The sequence below is a fragment of the Tripterygium wilfordii genome, chromosome 5 (genome assembly GCF_013401445.1).
Source record: "Tripterygium wilfordii isolate XIE 37 chromosome 5, ASM1340144v1, whole genome shotgun sequence".
NCBI lineage: Eukaryota > Viridiplantae > Streptophyta > Magnoliopsida > Celastrales > Celastraceae > Tripterygium > Tripterygium wilfordii.
In genome coordinates this window covers 10,810,560-10,829,672 of record NC_052236.1, presented here as the reverse complement: position 1 = coordinate 10,829,672, position 19,113 = coordinate 10,810,560, and the positions used below count along the sequence as shown (strand labels likewise).

Below are 19,113 nucleotides of genomic sequence, written 5' to 3'. Positions count from 1 at the left end.
ATTACGATCCAAATATGTAAATATTTGGCAAGCGTGATATTATTTGATACAGAACCGATCTTATTTGCCACCGTACACTGGTCCTCCCCCAATCATGCGGCAGACGCATATTTCATATTTGGTGTTTTGGGGGTTTAGAATATTCCCTGTTGTAGCCAATCAAACCCAGCCACTACATGATACGCATGAGACAAACTCCACGTCACCATCCGAAGCCTACGTGTCTGTCCACGCGTACCAATTCTCTCCAGAATGATATGGAACCTGCGACACAAAAATCCCAACTGTTAAATCGCGACCAATCCCTTCTCCTCCTCCTCCTCCTCTCTGATTCCAATTCCGTGTAGGGAAAGCAAAAACCAGCTCGAAAATGGAAATACTGAATTCTCCCAGTCAGAACCGTAGAGCCGCGGTGGTTAAGGAGTCGCAAGGTTCGACAACATCTTCTAGCGCGTTCTCTCTTATAAGGAAAGGATGGAGAGAGGTCCGGGACTCCGCTGATGCGGATCTCCAACTCATGAGAGACCGAGCCAACTCGTTCAAGAATCTTGCTTCATCTCTTGATCGAGAGCTCGAGAATTTCTTCAATTCGGCATCCACCTTTTCGGTTCCTGCAATCCGGTCCTCGCCATCCGGAGATATCGACTTCGTGAAGAAGTTGCAGCCGAAGATATCGGAGTTTCGAAGGGTTTATTCAGCGCCGGATTTCAGTAAGAGAGTCTTAGAGAAATGGAGACCTCGGGCGAAGTTGGGGATTGATTTATCGGCAATAAAGAACGCGATAGTTGACGAGGTGGAGGATAGGGGTGGGGTTATAGATTTTGATAGGGTCTACAGAGGGCGTAGGTTAAGATTCAGGGAGTTTTGGGGGGAGGAGGCCCAGTTTGGGGAGTGGGAGCCTATACGGGCGTTGAAGACGAGGCTCAGAGAGCTTGAGAAGCGGGGCTCCTCAGCCGAGTTATTCGGTGCGTTCAAGAACAGCGAATTTGTGGAGAAAGTGAAATCCAGTTTGGTATGCTATTCGTTCTCCTTGTTCTTCTCTGTAGCATGTTTGAGTTAGTCGAATTTGTCATGTGGCTTGTTTGTCATATGGACGATGAGTATTGAGTACTGCTTGAGAATTTTGAGGAACTTATCTGTATCACTGAATTTGATTCTGGGTTTTAGTGCATGTTTTCTTTGTTGTACATTTTTTTCCTCTGCGATGATATGCCATGGAACTTTGGTTATTGTGAACTTTCAACTGCAATGACTTAGTGGAACAATAATGACTAGGAAATTTTTAACTCATTGTTGCAATGTTGCTTCTGCAAACTTAGATTGAAGGAGAATTATGATCAGGGACTTAGGTTAATAAAAGTCATGTTTCTAATCCAATAGTGTCAAAGTTGTGCTTCTCTCTCTCTCTCTCTCTTTTCCTTTCTGAATTCTATTGCTGCTTGTTGTGAGATATTTTATGTCCAGATGAACATTTGTGTTATAGGGATCAGGTGTATATATGCAATAGAGTGCCTGAAATATCTTGGAAAAATGGACAGATGCACTCTTCCTTACCATGGGAGTAGGGCCTGAGATTTTGGATGATGTAAACCATACTCTATTAGGGGCCTACTATCATCATTCATAATATGGCGGTTCATTGTTGGTGTACATAAACAGGGGTCAGTAACCAAATAAGCCTTTTACTAAAGCTCAAGTTTGCCGATAGTAGTGGCACATTTAGGCAGATTGTGTCTTGTTCTTTTAGTTCTCCAATTTTGAGCTTATCTTTTTAGGTACGTTTTCTTTCTAACTGGCCAAGTAGTCTCATATTTATATCTACTGACCTTCATATAGACAGTTCCATTTACATCTCTTTATAAGGTTGGCAATGAATGTCTGTGTTGAGTGATGGAACTTACTGTGGTGTTCATCATGACACTGCCTAATCAGGCATAATTCATGTGCAGCCTTGTAGAACAGAAATTAAAAAGATAAAAAGAAGATATGAAATTCGATGTGATGCTTGAGTTCCCTCTCATATCCATCTTGAAGGATTTTAACTTTATCACGAGGACCACATGCTCGCCTCTGTCTGTTGGACGTTTAAAGAGGAAAAATTCTATTCTTATTGCACCTTCAATGTTTAATTGCTTACAGTAGTTGTTTATCCTGCTTGGATTCTAAGAATTTTCATAAACGCTGGATTTATCCTTTAAGCGAATTTTTTTGTTTATTATTTTGCAGAAAGCAATTTGTGGGGAGACTCTGGATTCAAAGGTTAGCCCTCTAAACTATTTTATGAGACCTTTAGAAAGCATTATAAGGCACATGTTGTTAATGTTGTATATGCTGCGTTATTTTCATTTTTTATATTTTCAATTTACGCTTCTCAATGTGGGCAACAAGAGCGTGCTTCCCACTTTTAGAAAACAGTATTAGACAAAGAATATACTAATTTGAGAAACATATCTCATTGATTTTGGGTTTTCCGCTGGCCCAAAGAGCAGACTTCCATTATTTTTATGGTGGGAAAGATTATAAGATTATCATGGTTAATATTGTTATTAGGAAGAGGGTTTTCCTTTGGTTGTTGATGTATTGCTTCTGTGGTCATAACTGCACACAAGTGTATGGTTATTACCTCCACCACTGGTTCTCCTGTTGATTGTTTATTTGCAATTTTGGCTTATTGATTTTGCTGCGGTAAAAACTTAGAATTAATCGTTAAGACTTTTATTGATATTGAGGGTGTTGCTGAACCTTTTTTTTTTCTTCTCATGTCTGAGACAGGAAGTGCAACCACTGGATGTACCAGAACTTTTGGCATATTTGGTTAGACAATCTGGCCCATTTTTGGATCAGCTTGGTATTAGAAGAGGTAACTAATTGGTGTTTTTGTTTTGGTGAATTGCTTATTTATTTTGCTAGAGTGAATTTTTTTTCTCCTCCTGCTAAAAAAAAGTTTACTTGGAAAATCTTTTGTACTAGTCATACTCTTCTTCTTCTTCTTAATGAATAACGTTGCTTTTAACTATCGCAAAAAAAGTGTGTACATACTGTACTTTTCATATTGGGCTAAAGGCACTGCAAATTTTAAATTTACTTCCAATATTCAATTTCATGTTAGAACTCAAAAAATGTGTAAAAAGTCCTTGAAATCGAACAAATTGTACAGTTAAATTCATTTTTTAACTTCATTATAGAGGTGGCTGAGCATTCTTTATGTACATTTACGAAATCTACATGGTGTAGCTATTCCAGTGTATCTGCAAGGCCATTCAGATACTTTTTGTTTCCAACGCCTTCAAACTCTCTTCTCTGTTGTCTTTCTATTGCCACCACATTCTCAGGTAGTTAGTCCAGCAGCTCTTCAGTTCTTTGGCTTCTTCTTTTTTTGCCTGCCTGGTTGTGTGGTTTCTTTGTTGAGCTTTTCTTAACCCCCCCTTTCTCTAGGTTTTATTTGCTTAGTTTTTTTCTTTTCTTTTCCTTTTTGCGTTATGGATATGTTAAAATCTAATACGAGTGGATAATAGTCGACGGTGTCACCTCTGCTATTAAGTGTTAATAGTGCTTCGACCATGGTTACAGATTTTTGTGACAAGATAGTGGAGAGCTTGTGTAGCAAACGCAAAAACCAACTTCTATCATGCGCACTATCTCCGGAAGAATCCTCCATTCTTGAGAATCATAATGTCAATGAAGAACTGGATTTAAGGATAGCTAGTGTCCTTCAAAGTACAGGGCATTGTTATGAGGGTGATTTTTGGACATGCTTAACAAAGCGTGACCAATCTGATGGGAAAAGGCATGTTGCCATTGTCACAACAGCCAGTCTTCCATGGATGACTGGAACAGCTGTAAACCCACTTTTCCGAGCGGCATATTTGGCCAAATCTGCAAAACAAAATGTCACCCTGCTGGTTCCGTGGCTTTGCGAATCAGATCAAGAATTTGTTTACCCCAACAATCTCACCTTTAGTTCACCAGAAGAGCAGGAGAGTTACATACGCAACTGGCTTGAGGAGAGGATTGGCTTCAGGGCTGATTTTAACATTTCGTTTTATCCAGGAAAGGTAGCTTATTTGTGTATTAAGAATATAAGTGTTTGGTTCATATTCCGAACTTCAGTCCTTGATGACACAGCTTTCTTCCCCTTGTTTGTAGTTTTCAAAGGAAAGGAGAAGCATTATACCTACTGGAGATACTTCTCAGTTTATTCCATCTAAGAATGCTGATATTGCCATCCTGGAAGAACCAGAACACCTAAATTGGTACCATCATGGTAGGCGCTGGACTGACAAATTCAACCATGTTGTTGGTATTGTCCACACAAATTACTTAGAATATATCAAGAGGGAGAAGCATGGGGCTTTGCAAGCTTTCTTTGTCAAACATATAAACAATTGGGTCATACGAGCATATTGTCACAAGGTATTATATTGCTGCCCTTATGATGTGTGATGGTGGTTTTCCATTTTAAATTGTACTTTAGCTTGGTCTAAGCTATGTACATAACTGCATATCTATTTAATCTGTTTTCTTATTACATGGACTAAATGTTTGTTTTCACTATTCAGGTACTTCGCCTCTCTGCCGCCACTCAGGATTTACCCAAGTCAGTAGTTTGCAATGTCCATGGTGTGAACCCCAAGTTTCTGAGAATTGGAGAAAAAGTTGCAGCAGAAGGGGAACTTGGGCGTCAAGCCTTCTCAAAAGGAGTGTATTTCTTGGGGAAGATGGTCTGGGCAAAGGGATACAAGGAGTTGATAGATTTGCTTGCAAAGCACAAGAATGATCTTGATGGCTTTAATTTGGATGTGTTTGGGAATGGAGAGGATGCAAATGAAGTTCAGAGTGCAGCTAAGAGGTTGGATCTGAATCTTAACTTTCTGAAAGGAAGAGATCATGCAGATGATTCACTTCATGGGTAAGGATCGTTTGGGGAACCCAGCTTTTTTGTAGCTTCAGTTTTTCTTCTTGGAATCAGATTGTGTTAACTTAAGAGTCCAGTAAATCAAGTGAATAATTCAAGATATATCTTAGCATATGCTGCTCAAGATGATCACATCCAGACAAGCTTCTCCTTAGAGCTAGCAGAAGCATTTCTAATCCTTTTTTTCTTGCTAGGAATAGTATTAACCACTATATTTTTGAAGTTTTTCTCTAAGCGTTCTTTTTGTATGCTTACGTCTTCTCTTCTTTTTGACATTTTTCCCTCTTGGCTTCTAGGTACAAAGTTTTCATAAATCCAAGCGTCAGCGATGTGCTCTGCACTGCTACTGCTGAGGCACTTGCTATGGGGAAATTTGTGGTATGTGCTGATCATCCATCAAATGATTTCTTCAGATCATTCCCAAACTGTTTGACCTACAAAACATCTGAGGACTTCGTTGCCAAGGTGAAAGAAGCGCTAGCTAAAGATCCTCAACCACTTACTACTGAGCAGATGTACAACCTTTCATGGGAGGCTGCCACCCAGAGGTTTATGGAATATTCTGAGCTTGGTAGAGTCTTGAACAATGAAAAAGACAACGTAAAATCAAGGAAAACCGATGGAAAGACCACGATGAAATCAATTTCAGCACCTAGCTTGTCAGATGTGGTTGATGGAGGATTGGCTTTTGCTCATTACTGTCTCACTGGAAATGAAATCCTTCGACTGTGTACTGGAGCAATACCCGGGACGCGAGACTACAACAGACAGCACTGTAAAGATCTGCACCTCTTGCCTCCACATGTAGAGAACCCCATCTATGGCTGGTAAATCACAAGTGGAGAAACCTATTAGAGGCCTGCTTCATCTGATGGGCTGTTTTTTTTCCCCTTCTTCTTCTTCTAGTACTACAATCAACATGCGAACATGTTTCTAAGGTTCAAATATGTAAGGTAAGGATACAATCTAGAGGTCACGTGTTCAATTCCTAGCATAGATACGTAGACGGCCACGTTAAGATTTTTCTCTCTTTTTTTGTTTGTCAATATGCATAGTTAGATGACCAAAGTGTATAGAACTTACATAATGAGTCTCACTTCAATCTGAAAAGGGTGTTTTATCCCTCTGCCATCACATCTTTCTAGTTGTTCATATTTAAGATTCATCTCTTAGACCTTGCTGTTGCCGTCTCCAAATTCTCTTGGTATTGGATGCGAAAAATAGGTTTTAAGCCGCCATCACTGATGTGTATCAGAGCTCAAATATGAGCATAATTAATCTTGATAAAGCTCTAAGAAACTTTTGATTAATTCTTTCAAGCTAATTGTCTATGATAAGAGGCATTTTAGTTTTTGGGGCTATGTTTTGTGTCAAGTTTACAAATATTTTGATTTTATCAAAGTTGGTAAGCCTCCTTAATCACTGCAGCTTGTCCACTTCATTGGATCATGTGCATATCATCTGGGATCATGTAATGCACCAAGGTTGATATTTTCAAAATTTTAGATAGAATATGCTTTAACTAATAAGTCACTAATAATAGGTTGTAGAATATGGAAGTATGATGTGTGTATATAGATATGCAGACACAAACTGTAATAAAAGGAATTAAATTTTACTTCTTATAGTAATAGATTATGATGATCCAAACAACTATTGAAATTAATTAAACAGCTTACAATATGCTTAAAATAAGGGTGTAAAATAATGATAACTTTTAAATGGTGTGATGAATGAGATGACAAGTGGAGTCCATTATGGATCCCACATATTTCAAATCAATGGTGTAAACATAAACTCTTATTTTACACCTTTATATATATACACAGACACCCCTTTTTGTATTAACACTCTCACAAATACAAAGTTATCATAAATATAGGAGGTAAAAGTTAGATCTGATTAAATGGTTCAAAGTAGTCAATTATCATTATAGTACTTGGGAACTAATTCTATATTATTATGAGAAGATATTCAGTGTTACTAGTATGTCATGGCATACGTTTAAAGGAGTATATAAATAGAAATCACTTCACGATAACTTAACTGGTTATCGGATGAATTTGCGCATGTCTAGGCTAATTCAAATTTGGGCTTAATGGATTGTCTCCACACGCCTACCGAGTTCTAGGTTGAAAAAAGAATAGAAAGTTAAAAAAAAGATTTTGAAGGTAGGTAGGTCCATTGATATAGTATGCTAGAACCAAAACGATGATGGCCTAGTTTGGTCAGGGTTTTTCGAGACCATTTTTGCAGCATTTTCTTGACTTTTGTAAATGCTACAAAAATGAAGCATTTTACTAGCATTTGAGTAACCAAAGTCTATATTGTCCCCATGATTTTGCTTTATTTCGATTATACCCTCACCTACACTTTATTATGGAATATACATCCTTTTTTTTAGTTTATTACATAGGCTAATGATTTGGTAGGAACTTCTTGATCTCTTTACATACGTTTTTTTTGGTAAGTATTGATCTCTTTACATACTATAACAAACAAACAGAAGGGCAAAAAAAAAGAAAAAGAAAAAACAATCAAGCGTATCAAAATTCCTCCCGCAATACGATGTTAGTGTTTTTTGTCTAACTACCCAAATGTTGAGATGAATACACACGATTTCATATAAGATGGTTGAAACATATGCATATCATCTCAGCAAAATAGAGTCCATCTCAGAATTTACGATTTCTGAAAATTGAGACAAAAAACACCAGAATTCTTAGCATTTTCGAAATTTCTCATATCCTGGAGTACGTATCATCACTAGACAAGTCAAATGAACTCCAATTACTAAAAAACAGATATGAGTCTTGTCCTTCTGCTCCAAGTATCGGCTCTTGTGCTGTTGCAGGTAAGCTATGGCTTGCCATTGTTTGAGAATTTGACCAGAAAATCTCTTGGTCAGACCCAACCAACTCTTCACCCGGCAACGGTGGCAGTCCATGATCAATACTCACACTCTCATTACTCATAAACTCTTGAACTCTGCTGTGCTGCTGATCCAGTTGAGTATCAATATTACCATCCGGAATTTGGATTGTGGAGTCCAAACTCTTGGGTTCCGGCTGTGGTTGATTCAAGAAGTTGGCGTAAACAAGAGCAAGATCGATGTGGGATCCATCAGACAATGCAGCAGCATTAACAGACTCAACCATGGAATTTCCATATGAATTATGCACCCTAGGGTTCTCACTGCAAGTAGATAGTCGTAAGGCAGCAGCAGACTTTCCTCTTCTGTTTTTCCGGCAACCGCCGCCGACCGGGACGTTCCGTAAAGACCCTCCTTTAGTCCAATACCTTCTGCAATCCTTACAGAAGTACCTTGGTTGAGTTAAGCTGTAGTTGTTGTAATAGCAGAATTTAGTGTTTGAAGAACAGCAACGAGGACAGTTTGGTGATGTTTGATGATCAACATTGGACTTCCATTTCCATCCTCGCTCCATTGATCCCCTGCATACTCACTCCCACTCTTGTGGAGAGGTGGAGGGAGAGATGAATTGTAGAGAACATGTAGAGAGACTGAATTTAGGGTTTATATAGAATTAAGCAGATGAATGGATGTGGGTTTTGTTGCGTTGAATGAAAGGTGGTGCACATGAGTTTGCATTAGAGGTGGGTTTTCTTGGAAATGTTTTATGTATACGAGGGATGGTAGCAGCGTAGGCTAATACATCGGTGTCGGTGTTAAGTCGTGCAATATGCCTCGAGGTACTCGGTTAGGTTTCCTTCATGAGGAGACAACCCATTTTTTTGGGTAACCGATGACTACCCAGCAGTCGTGTTTTTTTTGACAGTCCACTAAGCTAAAACTCGAGATAGACCAGGCACGAGTAAACCCGCTTGATAGGTTAGTTGGGCTGAGGCTTAATGTAAACCACTTGAAAATAATGACCCCAACCGAGAAGAATCAACTCCCAAACTTCAGATAGACTAGGCATGCGCAAATCTACCCTTAGTTGGGCCAAGGACTAGTGTAAACCATGCAAAAACAGCCCCTTTTCAAAGCATAATAGAATTGGGGCTCATTTATTTTTTTCAACCTTGAAGAGCACCAGTAGCTACCAAGCATTTTTTATAAGAGTAACAGCAAGAGGAAGTGCTGCTAATAGGGAGAATGTCTCCTTTGGTCTTGTTGTAACTACTAAGCTCTGAAGGATCTCCCGGATCATGAGCTCCTTGGATCATGTGACTTCACAGATTTCAATAGATATCCACTAAAAATTATCCAAAAACATTTAATGATCGAGGGACCGGAGGGGAGGGGACTTGAACTCGGGATTCAAGATTGCATATCGAATGAGGACCCCAACAATAAAAGTCATTGCAGTTGATAGAGTTACTGTAGTGGACTACCAACGATTAGTTTGTCTACCAAATTCAAAAAATTGTGTGAAACCCATACTGATAAATAGAGTGGACGCCTATAATTAAAACACTACAAAAGCCCTTAACTTGATTGCATAAGACTCAGCTCCCCAACCGACTTATGCTTCGGGGTCATTCCAAGACAACCATTACCCGACCCATAAAAGTCGGGCCGGTAATGGTTTTCAATAATGAGCATAGTCAGTTGCATTATCGGCCAATAATCAATCAACCCGACCCAGTCCTATGCATGAAGCATATTGAAGGAATCCTGGTCACTCTGTAAACAAATTTCGACAAATCTACTACTGAAAAAATTTCCAGGATCTTCTATCTTATGTTAACTAAATATCATTTCTTAGGGGGTTGGGAGATGGAGCTACCAAAATTGACAGGACTCCTATCATTAAAGGGAAAAAAAAATTGGCAATGCATCAAAAACTGTGCAACAATTCAACCACAGCAGAAACAACTCCTTTTCCTTCCAAAGAAATGTCCAAGCCAGGATCATCAATCTTCCTCTTCAGAAGCTTGTCAAGTTCACGCCGCAATTGCTGCAAATAAGTGGCAAAATCAGCTTCCTTCTTTATAATATTGCTATAAGCGGACAGGGCAAGGGAGAAAGAAAAAAACTTAAGGATGCAAATACTGTCTTAAAAAATAAAAGAGAAAAAGAAGAAGCAGCATTGCCTGAATCAACTCCAGTACACTCTTTGATGCAGAGAAATGAAGGTAACCTCCAAGCATCTCAATTCCTTCCCCAGTTTTGCTGGGAGTGAGACTTCCACCAAACAGAAGAAGAGCATAATCAGATATGTTGGTTGAGTCTCGGACATAAATGCTGCTTGTTTTCACCTTTTCACTATAAACCATGTAAGGCAAAGGGAAAAGATGAATCCCTGCATTGACAGACGCAGGATGAATGTCCACTTTTCCTACTTCTTTAGTATAGAACGCTGTTCGCTTTCCTCTTCTTTTGCATTGCACAACATTTGGGTAAAGGCCAGCACAAAGAACTGCAGATACCATCTCCAAATCATGGTTATATTGGTTGTAAGCCTGCATATTGGATACATATATAAAACTAATTATCCAATCCTCCAATTTCAGAGATCCTGAAAATAATGACTAAACTGAAAAACCGAGAAGAAAATATGGGGAAGAAAGGGCACTGGCAAAGCAAATAAATCGAAGTTACAACTCATCACTAGAAACAGAGGGCCTTCTAGAATTTTTTCAAAATACTTTATCCTAATAAGTTGAGGTTTCACAATCGATCTATCATGTGATTTATTACCAGGACGAGAAGAACAGGTACCACTGGAATAGTGGATGATACTTCAAAGGTTCAATGATTACATTACACAAATATTTGCCAGGACTAATAGACATTTTATCACACAATATGATATATGAAGTAAAATTTTACATTCTTAATTTTTGAGTGTGGCATGCGTTGGTTAGGTATCTAATCTTCTATGTGCACTCTGTTTGCATATATATGGCACTAGCAGACATGTAAAAGCAATCTGACAATAAGAAACAATAAAGAAAACCGAGTATGGGCGAGAATGTTTATGAAAAGAATGTCGAATAAATTAAATTTAGTAACAGCTTACACTAGGACCCCTTGATTTGTCCACAAAGCCAATATCAGATAGAAGATCCAGAAACTGATGTCTCATGTCATCCAGTAACTGCAAGGTTACTGGAGATAGATAATTCTCCCAACAAAATGCTCTTTCTTTTCGAGTCTGTTTTGCTTCCTTGTATCCTTCAAACGCTTTAACTAGAGCTATGTGGTCACTGCATTTAAAGAAAAAGTTTTTTAATTCAGCAACAGAATCAGAGTCCATTTTAGCACTAAAATTCTATAAAGAAAAAAAAAGAACAGGTTAAAATCAATTGCCTGACCTGCAAGAATCACCAGCAAAAGATCTTTTTGCAGCATCAGCTTCTGTTTTTCTGTCTATTGGAAGAACAAATGGGTCACGGTGTGCGAGCGCAGCAGCAATTGTTAGAGCAGAATTCAGGCATTGAAAAACAGAACCCATTAAGAGCAGTTTCCCAATATTTGGATCAAGGGGTAACGTACAAAGGTGGCGACCTGTTGAGTAGAAGTTTAGACTACGAGCAAGAGCCCCAAAGTTGATAACTTGATATAATATACGAATAAAATTCCATGTCACATACCAAGAGGAGTAAGCTCCTCCATATCATCTAGAGCCCCAATGGTCTTTAGAAGTTCAATTGCATTTTGAACAGCCAGAGAATCCGGTGGCTGAAGTGCCTTTGCCAAAAAGGATCCAACATTTCCAAGCTGCAAGCTTTTGATGCGCAGGCATAGTTCTTGCAGAGGTGTTCGCAGTATTTCAGGTAGTTGATACTCAGGCATCGCATCGTGTATAATTTTTGGATACAGTCTGTAACAGAAACCGGGTTGTACACGGCCAGCACGACCTCGTCTCTGAAAATCATCACCAAATGAGCCTCAAAAGAAGAGAGAAGATGACCTTAATCTCCACTTGCATGGTAATGAGTAAATACCTGATGTGCAGAAGCTTTTGAAATCCACGATGGTAAAAGACAAGCTAGCTTGTTTAAAGCATCATAGCTAGTCTCCTTCGCCTTTCCACAGTCTATAACATATACAACATCATCAATGGTGATACTACTCTCTGCAATATTTGTTGCAAGAACAATTTTCCTACCCCAAAAAAGAAAAAAGAATAATATTAAGAAAGTGATAGCAAGTTCGAATGCTTTTGGCCTTTTACAATGAATAAAACAGCTAAAGGGTTAGATTATCCAAAGTGAAGTTGATTAAAACAGAGAGAATATCAATATGTTCAACAAACTATGATTTTGTAAGCAACAGGCAGAGGGATGAGCTCCATGACATAATTAGGGGTACCATGAGACAGGAAAAAAAATTGTTACACTTGGCATATAAAACTATATTCTGTAAACGAAATTCTAGTACTTTTGGTCCAACAGCAAAGGAGCATGAAAAAGCGACAAACTGATATCTCGTGCCACCCCAAGAGGTGGCTACAGAAAGCATTGTACTGTTCTCAAAATCTGCCTATCAACAACAAATGGTAATAGGAAAATGCCACTACTACAAATTGTACTCTAAGCCAGTATAGTAATGCTGACAAAGAACGCAAAATCACTAATGTAAATGAAGTGAAACCATCTGAACCAGAAGATGATGGTAACAACTAACAACATAGCAAATGAAAAGATACACATAGAAAAAGCATGACTCACTTGCATAAAAAATTAAGCTACTCGTATAAATGTTATGAGGACCCCTTAATATACTTCTCAAATCTCAATAGATAGGAGAAAGGGAATAAACAATGAAAAAAATTTGGAGATTAACTGTGACCATCAAATTAATTAAACAGTGAATCTAGAGGAGCAAACTGGGGGAAAAAATCATCCCACTTCCCAACTTTCAATGGGGATATACAACTATTAAATTTCAGTATAAACTCACCACTTAAATTCCATTACATTTCAGCCTGAGATCATGAGAGGTCAAAAAAATAATAGTAAAGGGGAAATGTATTATATCGGGGAAATGAGAGAGTTGACCTCAGGTTACCATTAGCGACATGCCTTGTATTATGTATGGAAGTGGGGCCCTAACAATCTTACATCAGCTTTTTCTCCAGCTAATTCAGAATAATTGGTAACGCAAAATAGACTATTGTATGTAGTCCACAAAAATCAACAGTATACAGCAACTATAAAAAGAAACAAAGTAAGATGTTTACCGCTTGTTGGGGGGAGGGCGGTCAAATATTTCACGTTGGTTGAGGGTAGGCATCGAACCATGTAATGGCAGGACCGAAAACTTGTTAAGGTCTCCAAGGAAGCTGTTTCCTTTAATTTTGTCAAGCAGCTTAGAAATCTCATCCCAGCCAGTCAGAAAAACAAGGATTGCTCCTCCACTTTCATGGCGACAGATATATTCAATTGTAGACTCTACCTGCAAGCAATTATACATGAACCTTCATTCGACTTGCAGTAAGTGAAAAGATTACTCCAGCATAACTGATGTTAAAAAGCATGAAGAACTAGGAGAAACATGACAATGAAAACTAGTTCAAAATTTCTCTTTTTTCAAGCAGTAAATTAGAATAGAAGTATTGGCATTGAAAACTGATAATGAAAAGGAGCAAAATCTTACTTCAAAAATATATACTTCAAATTTCCAAAAGGTCATATGCATTACAAACATTGATCACAAAATCATGATTCCAACTGATTTCTCAAAATTCATACCAGGCCCAAATCAAGCTGTGCACCCGTCCAAGCTTCAAGAGAATGTTTTGTAGGTGCACTATAATGATTATAGTAAGAATCAATGTCAACATCCTACACCATAAATGAGCAAAACAGAATTAGACTGGAGCATCAGATATAATTTAGCACACAATATTTGACTGTGGGCTGTATATCGCTGTATGATAAAGACCAGCATATCCATTATAATATATCTTAATTTATTAACATATTATATTGAAAACGATTCCAAAATGATATAAGAACTTCCACATCTAGTTGCAGAGCACCATCGATTATCATAAAGCAGTAGCATGATCAGCGAAAACAACCAAAATTCTTCTTTTTTTTTCATCTCAGTGCATGAAAAGGCATCAATCATTCATGAAAAATTGTGCCAATGAACACCCACAACAAGGAAACTTGAGGTTGAAAGCTAAGTAGCTCCATAATGAAGTATGTCAAAAACAGTTAAAAAGCCTGCTTCTTTGTTGGAGTTGACAATGCCTGAGAAAAAGCAAGAGGAAAGTTGCGATGATTGGCATTCATTGCTTATTTTAAAAAATAAGAAATATGAGGAACAGAAGATGTCTCAATGGCATGGAGAATAGCTTGATGGCCCTTATCAAAAGACTTCTTGTAGACTTAAAAAGGCAAGGAACTCCAAGTACAGTAAAGGATTTGGTTGAGTTCAATGGAGACTTTCACTTAGCTGGCTAGTGTTGTCACAATTGTGCTAACTTTTAGCTTTAGCTAGCAAAATTCTCTTTTTATCAATAAATCATCATTACTTATCAAAAAGAAAAGTATTTATGGCATTTACACAAGTTTTACAGAAGTTACAAGACTTGAATGAGAATAAATGTAGAAATTTCACATGCCTCAAATAATGCAGTCAAGTGATCCTTCTTAGAATCTAGATCTTTCCTTCTTCTTCTGGAGCTTCCCTGAAAGTTGTCAAACTCTGTTTTAATATTATAACGAGTTTTCTCCAGAACGTCCTCTAGGAAAAACTCGACAACAGGAAAGGTCAATCCCTGCAAGTACATGAAACAGAAGATGAAATATATGCATCAAAAGGGCTCAAAAAATTTCAAAAACTACAGAATTGAAATGCTTTTACCTGTATGTGAATAGTGGGGGCATTCCCAAAGTACTTGGAAAACAATTCAGCATTAATGGTGGCACTCATCAGTATAAGACGTAAATCTGGACGGCGTGGAAGAAGGTCACGCAAAATTATTAGTAGAAAGTCTTCATTCATGCCTCTTTCATGAATTTCATCCACTAGCAAATGACTGACGCCAGTCAGATTAGGGTCCTGAACCTGTTGTTAATATCCAGCATGATGTAGTAAGAGAGTAAAGCATCAAAAGCTCTGTAAAGTAAGAATCATTACGACTTGGTGAAGACTCCAACAAAGAATCAATAGTGAAAACATAAAATTCAAGAAGAAAGTATATGGGGGGCGTTTTAAGACTTTCAGCATTGACATCATAGGAACACACTGGTAACAACATTTACCAACAGATTCCAGTAACCCCACAAAAGTTTGCTATACAGACAAAAAACAAATTTATATTTAAAAATACACAAACAATCTCCAGGTCAAAACAAGTGAACAGGCAAAAATAGGTTCAAAATACGAAACAATATATAAAAAATACAAGCTGAGGATGTAGAAAATGCAAAGCAACCATCCTCCTACCAACTGTCGAAGTAAAACTCCAGTGGTGCAGAAAAGGAGACGTGTTTCCATGCTACGCTTTGATTCAAGGCGAATCTGATATCCAACAGTTTCACCAAGACTCTCCCCCCTCTCTGAAGATATTCGAGCTGCAACAGATATGGCAGATATACGACGAGGCTGAGTGCATATTATGTTGCAATTAGCACCACGAAGACATGATATCTCATCTTCTAGGATAAACTGAGGAAGCTGTGTTGTTTTGCCACAACCAGTCTCTCCTGAAACCACCAATACCTGTAACATCATAGAAAGGTCATGAGGCCCTATTAAATCACTAACACACAATCTATTTTAACTGAAGATACTATTAACTTGATGAGATCAAAAACATTTCCAAGTATAATTAACGAAGATACAAAAATCATGTTTGTATTCAAAATCTTCATTTGCCATTAATTTTGATCAGAACATCCACTGATACGTATTAACCAAAAGATTTACACTAGTGCACAAATACTAAATGATACTTGTCAACCATCTAGCATCACGTGAGGTATCTTTCCCCTTTCCTCTCAGTTCTCCTGTAAACTTCCAGAGGGTCTGATTCTTAAAAGTATTTTCTATAAAATCTCAAGAACGTTCATTATGAATAGTATTTCAAGAATCAACATAACCTCCATAAGTAAGAAGTATAACTTTTCCTAACGTCTTAACAATTAGTGACAACCCAACTTATATCTGTTTTGATTGCTCAAAGCTTTTGTTTTGTTTTCCAGGAAGTGGAGAGACTCCATCCCCAATGACAATGCTAACCAACCTTACCACTAGACCACAGTTGAGGTGATTTGTCAACAAAAGTATCACACAGTAAATAAATACAATGCGAGACTTGTGAGATTCTCGTCCCCGCGGCATAAATGACATGTGTCAACTTCATAAGCCATATAGTAAATATAAACCAAAGTGTAGAAAAAAAAAAGGGATTGGAGCTACACTTACAGCTGGAGCTGGGCTTGTCCGGATTATATGAAAGAGGCCAGATGGTTAGTATTTAAATATTGTATATGCTGTTTGGCCTGAATATTTGAAACATAATAAAGAGATGCCCCTAGATTACGACGGATAGAAAGTTTACCTGATTTTCTGCTACAGCTTTTAAGAACTCTACTTTCATTTTGAATGCAGGAAGCTTTTCTCTGAAGCATTGCATCGCCTTTGCACTCTTACTTTGCTAAAGGAAAGCCATAAAATAACATTGTAAAATTTGGTAGTCTGACAACTCTCAGTCATTCATGCAGCAACAACAACAATCTAGAATCAAGCGTGCTCTAAAGTTGAAGAGGGTGATGAAAGTGTCAAAAAAGCACATATTAACATATACCTTAAAATTTTCTTGCCTACGCAAAAGCTCAGCACTAAAGCTGTCCTTGGCAGAACTAATTTCTAAAGTAGAGACAGATTTCTCTATTTTCACGCCAACTGAAAATTGTTTAGCTCCCTGAGCAGATGAAACACTGGAATCAATACTTGTTGCTTCACTGCTTGAGCCATTCAAAAGCTTTCCAACTCTCCTCTCAGTTTCTGTGGACATTCGAATCTGCAGAGTCTCAAAAATGAGAATTCCTTTTGAACATATTTAGCAACTGAGAAACCGACAAACTAGGGTACCAATTTTATATGCTTTACCTCTTTCTGAGTGGAACCATGACGTTCATCAAGATCAGCACGGTAATCTGGTAAAGGAACTTTGCTAACGACAAGTGTATTCCCTTTATTATATGCATGGCTTTCTTTCCACGACCACAAAAAAATCAAGAAACAAAACAATAAGATATGGCTTCATGATGATACATCGAGCGCATGTCATATTAACATCACTAATGAAGACAAAGAAACTCCGAGAGAAGGAAATGCCATTTAATTGCTATAAAATTCTGTGTCAACAACTTAAAACTTCAGAGGACTGGAGCAAGGCATAACTTAATGGTCCAATCCTCAAGACTAATGGCACTAAGAGAGGTGCTAGCCTACCTCTTTCAGCACAACCAATGCTTTCATTTATAATGGGGATACTATAACTAAAGAGTATTTGCATCTTATACATTTCATTTGTTCTCTCCCATTGAGTGTGTAGCGTTATCTATAGCAATTCCGTGAACTAAAGACACAAATTCAAGTTGTGGAAGATCATAGACAAGCTTCGACAAATATTTAAAAATGGTTTAAAGGGTGATATAATAAAGGATTTGTAAGCACAACCATTATATAGTACATAACATGCTTTTCAAGTATCAATTGACGTTGACAATAAAGATAATTGAGCATCCACTCATTAGAAAAAGAGGGTCTCAACCCAAGGAGGCAGTTGCAACTGAAAAGATATAGCGACGCAAATGAAGCACAAGAACACCTACCTCACAATCATTCGGTTACAAAAAAAAAAAAAAACTAGTACTTGTACACGCAGCTCAATTGATCTACTTCGAACATATATCATGACTCCGATTGAAAATGGACATAAACACTTACAAGTAAAGACTCAGTTGGTAAGCCATGTCAGACAAAGCCTGCTGGTCCCGGTGGCTGTAATTACGCTTTATTATCATCTCCTGCTCCCCTCCGCTCTTCAGTTGCTCCATCTTACCCCACCATTCATTCTCATCAAGAACCTCCATCTGAATCAAGGTAGTATATAAAGTAATTTAACTAAGTGTATAATATATTTCACGCGCGATGCTTCTCCACATATACTTTACACTTAAAAAAAAGAAACAAACAATTCAAATAAAATATGAAGCTAATAAACTTTTTTAGTACCCAACAACACAAAAAATACCATGACCAGGATTTTCACGGTTACCAAACAACAAGCGCAGTAAACCCCATAAACCACTAACCATAACTTTTAACTTCGAATAACGATACCTCAACAGCTGGTTTTTGTCTCAAGCGCTCTGCACGCCAAACAGGGTCCCACCATCGCTGCTCTCCGCGTCCTCCGCCACCGCGACCACCACGGCTGCGGCCGCCACCTCCGACTCGTCCGCGGGTCCCGCCTCCGCCGCGGCGACCACCTTGGAAATTAGGACCACTAGACATGGCAACGGTAGAGATCCAAAATCGAGTGGGATAGAGTTTTCTGGGCGCGACTAGGAAATGTTTGGAAAGGAATAAGATACAGTAGTTAGCGCCCGGCAAGCACAGAGACATTTATATGTGCGAGAAAGCATAACACATGCACCGCAGTCCGAAGACGAAAATTTAGGAAAAGTGGAAAACCCAATTTAGGTGTTTTTTTAATTTGTCCAATAAACTCCATGTGTAGTGGTGCTGGATGACCGAATATGTTCCACTGGATTAAATTAAAATTTGACATAAATTATATGTTTAAAATTTAAATTTAATATAAAAGTTTTATCAATTTAAAATTTAATTTGAGTTTAAATACATAAATCTTATCCATTTATGTGTGTATCTTCTAACCCAAATACATTATCGTTTAATTTATTTATTCAAATTTAATCTGGATTGATGAATTAAATACATTCATAAATACCGACTCGCATCAAATTTTTTCCACCCCTAAGAGCATGTCCAATGGACACTTGATAACGCATTTTCAAGTGTTGAAAAGTGAACTTTATGGAAAATTTAGAGTGCTGGAGTTCTACAATGGAAGAAAATAAACACTTGAAAACACACTTTCTTGATAATGACACTTGAAATATAGGTTGTTGTTAAAAATGACACTTGAAATATGAAGTATGTATATAGTTGATGAATAGTGAAGAGAGATGATGAAAAGAAAGAAAGAGATGATAAAAATGAAGAGAGAGGTGATGAA

At 37.9% G+C, this 19,113-nt stretch overlaps 3 protein-coding genes across 4 annotated transcripts; 1 reads left to right on the top strand and 2 right to left on the bottom strand.

Annotated features, from left to right (window-relative positions):
- The first annotated feature begins 289 nt into the window (after positions 1 to 289).
- LOC119998187 (digalactosyldiacylglycerol synthase 1, chloroplastic-like) lies at positions 290 to 6,049 on the top strand. Its single transcript, XM_038845439.1, has 7 exons — positions 290 to 1,012; positions 2,227 to 2,259; positions 2,773 to 2,860; positions 3,571 to 4,055; positions 4,147 to 4,413; positions 4,560 to 4,909; positions 5,212 to 6,049. Exons 1-7 carry the CDS (start codon positions 371 to 373, stop codon positions 5,744 to 5,746), a joined length of 2,400 nt encoding a protein of 799 aa, XP_038701367.1. The 5' UTR covers positions 290 to 370; the 3' UTR covers positions 5,747 to 6,049.
- Positions 6,050 to 7,656: 1,607 nt separating this feature from the next.
- LOC119998620 (dof zinc finger protein DOF3.5-like) lies at positions 7,657 to 8,524 on the bottom strand. Its single transcript, XM_038845959.1, has one exon. The coding sequence runs from the start codon at positions 8,359 to 8,361 to the stop codon at positions 7,657 to 7,659; it is 705 nt and encodes a 234-aa protein (XP_038701887.1). The 5' UTR covers positions 8,362 to 8,524.
- A 741-nt stretch (positions 8,525 to 9,265) lies between these two features.
- LOC119998186 (DExH-box ATP-dependent RNA helicase DExH1) lies at positions 9,266 to 18,535 on the bottom strand. Of its 2 annotated transcripts, XM_038845437.1 has the most exons (16): positions 18,195 to 18,535; positions 17,799 to 17,944; positions 16,956 to 17,055; positions 16,651 to 16,866; positions 16,405 to 16,500; positions 15,288 to 15,563; positions 14,703 to 14,906; positions 14,461 to 14,616; positions 13,580 to 13,672; positions 13,069 to 13,283; positions 11,831 to 11,990; positions 11,477 to 11,750; positions 11,198 to 11,390; positions 10,903 to 11,089; positions 9,974 to 10,342; positions 9,266 to 9,837 (listed from the first exon to the last, which is right to left on the bottom strand). In XM_038845437.1, exons 1-16 carry the CDS (start codon positions 18,477 to 18,479, stop codon positions 9,718 to 9,720), a joined length of 3,090 nt encoding a protein of 1,029 aa, XP_038701365.1. In that variant the 5' UTR covers positions 18,480 to 18,535; the 3' UTR covers positions 9,266 to 9,717. The 2 variants fall into 2 exon arrangements, with proteins under 2 accessions (XP_038701365.1, XP_038701366.1); XM_038845438.1 differs by lacking the exon at positions 18,195 to 18,535 and having other exon boundaries at positions 16,956 to 17,059; positions 17,799 to 17,940.
- Positions 18,536 to 19,113: the final 578 nt, after the last annotated feature.

Excerpts from the sequence above, each read along its gene's own strand:
- LOC119998187 (XM_038845439.1), top strand. The coding sequence starts at position 371 with ATGGAAATACTGAATTCTCCCAGTCAGAACCGTAGAGCCGCGGTGGTT. Across the intron at positions 1,013-2,226 it reads AGAAAGTGAAATCCAGTTTG|AAAGCAATTTGTGGGGAGAC; the intron begins GTATGCTATTCG and ends ATTATTTTGCAG. Across the intron at positions 2,861-3,570 it reads TCAGCTTGGTATTAGAAGAG|ATTTTTGTGACAAGATAGTG; the intron begins GTAACTAATTGG and ends CCATGGTTACAG.
- LOC119998620 (XM_038845959.1), bottom strand. The coding sequence starts at position 8,361 with ATGGAGCGAGGATGGAAATGGAAGTCCAATGTTGATCATCAAACATCA.
- LOC119998186 (XM_038845437.1), bottom strand. The coding sequence starts at position 18,479 with ATGTCTCTGTGCTTGCCGGGCGCTAACTACTGTATCTTATTCCTTTCC. Across the intron at positions 16,501-16,650 it reads GTAGGCAAGAAAATTTTAAG|CAAAGTAAGAGTGCAAAGGC; the intron begins GTATATGTTAAT and ends GCTTTCCTTTAG. Across the intron at positions 14,617-14,702 it reads CCCCCACTATTCACATACAG|GGATTGACCTTTCCTGTTGT; the intron begins GTAAAAGCATTT and ends ATGTACTTGCAG.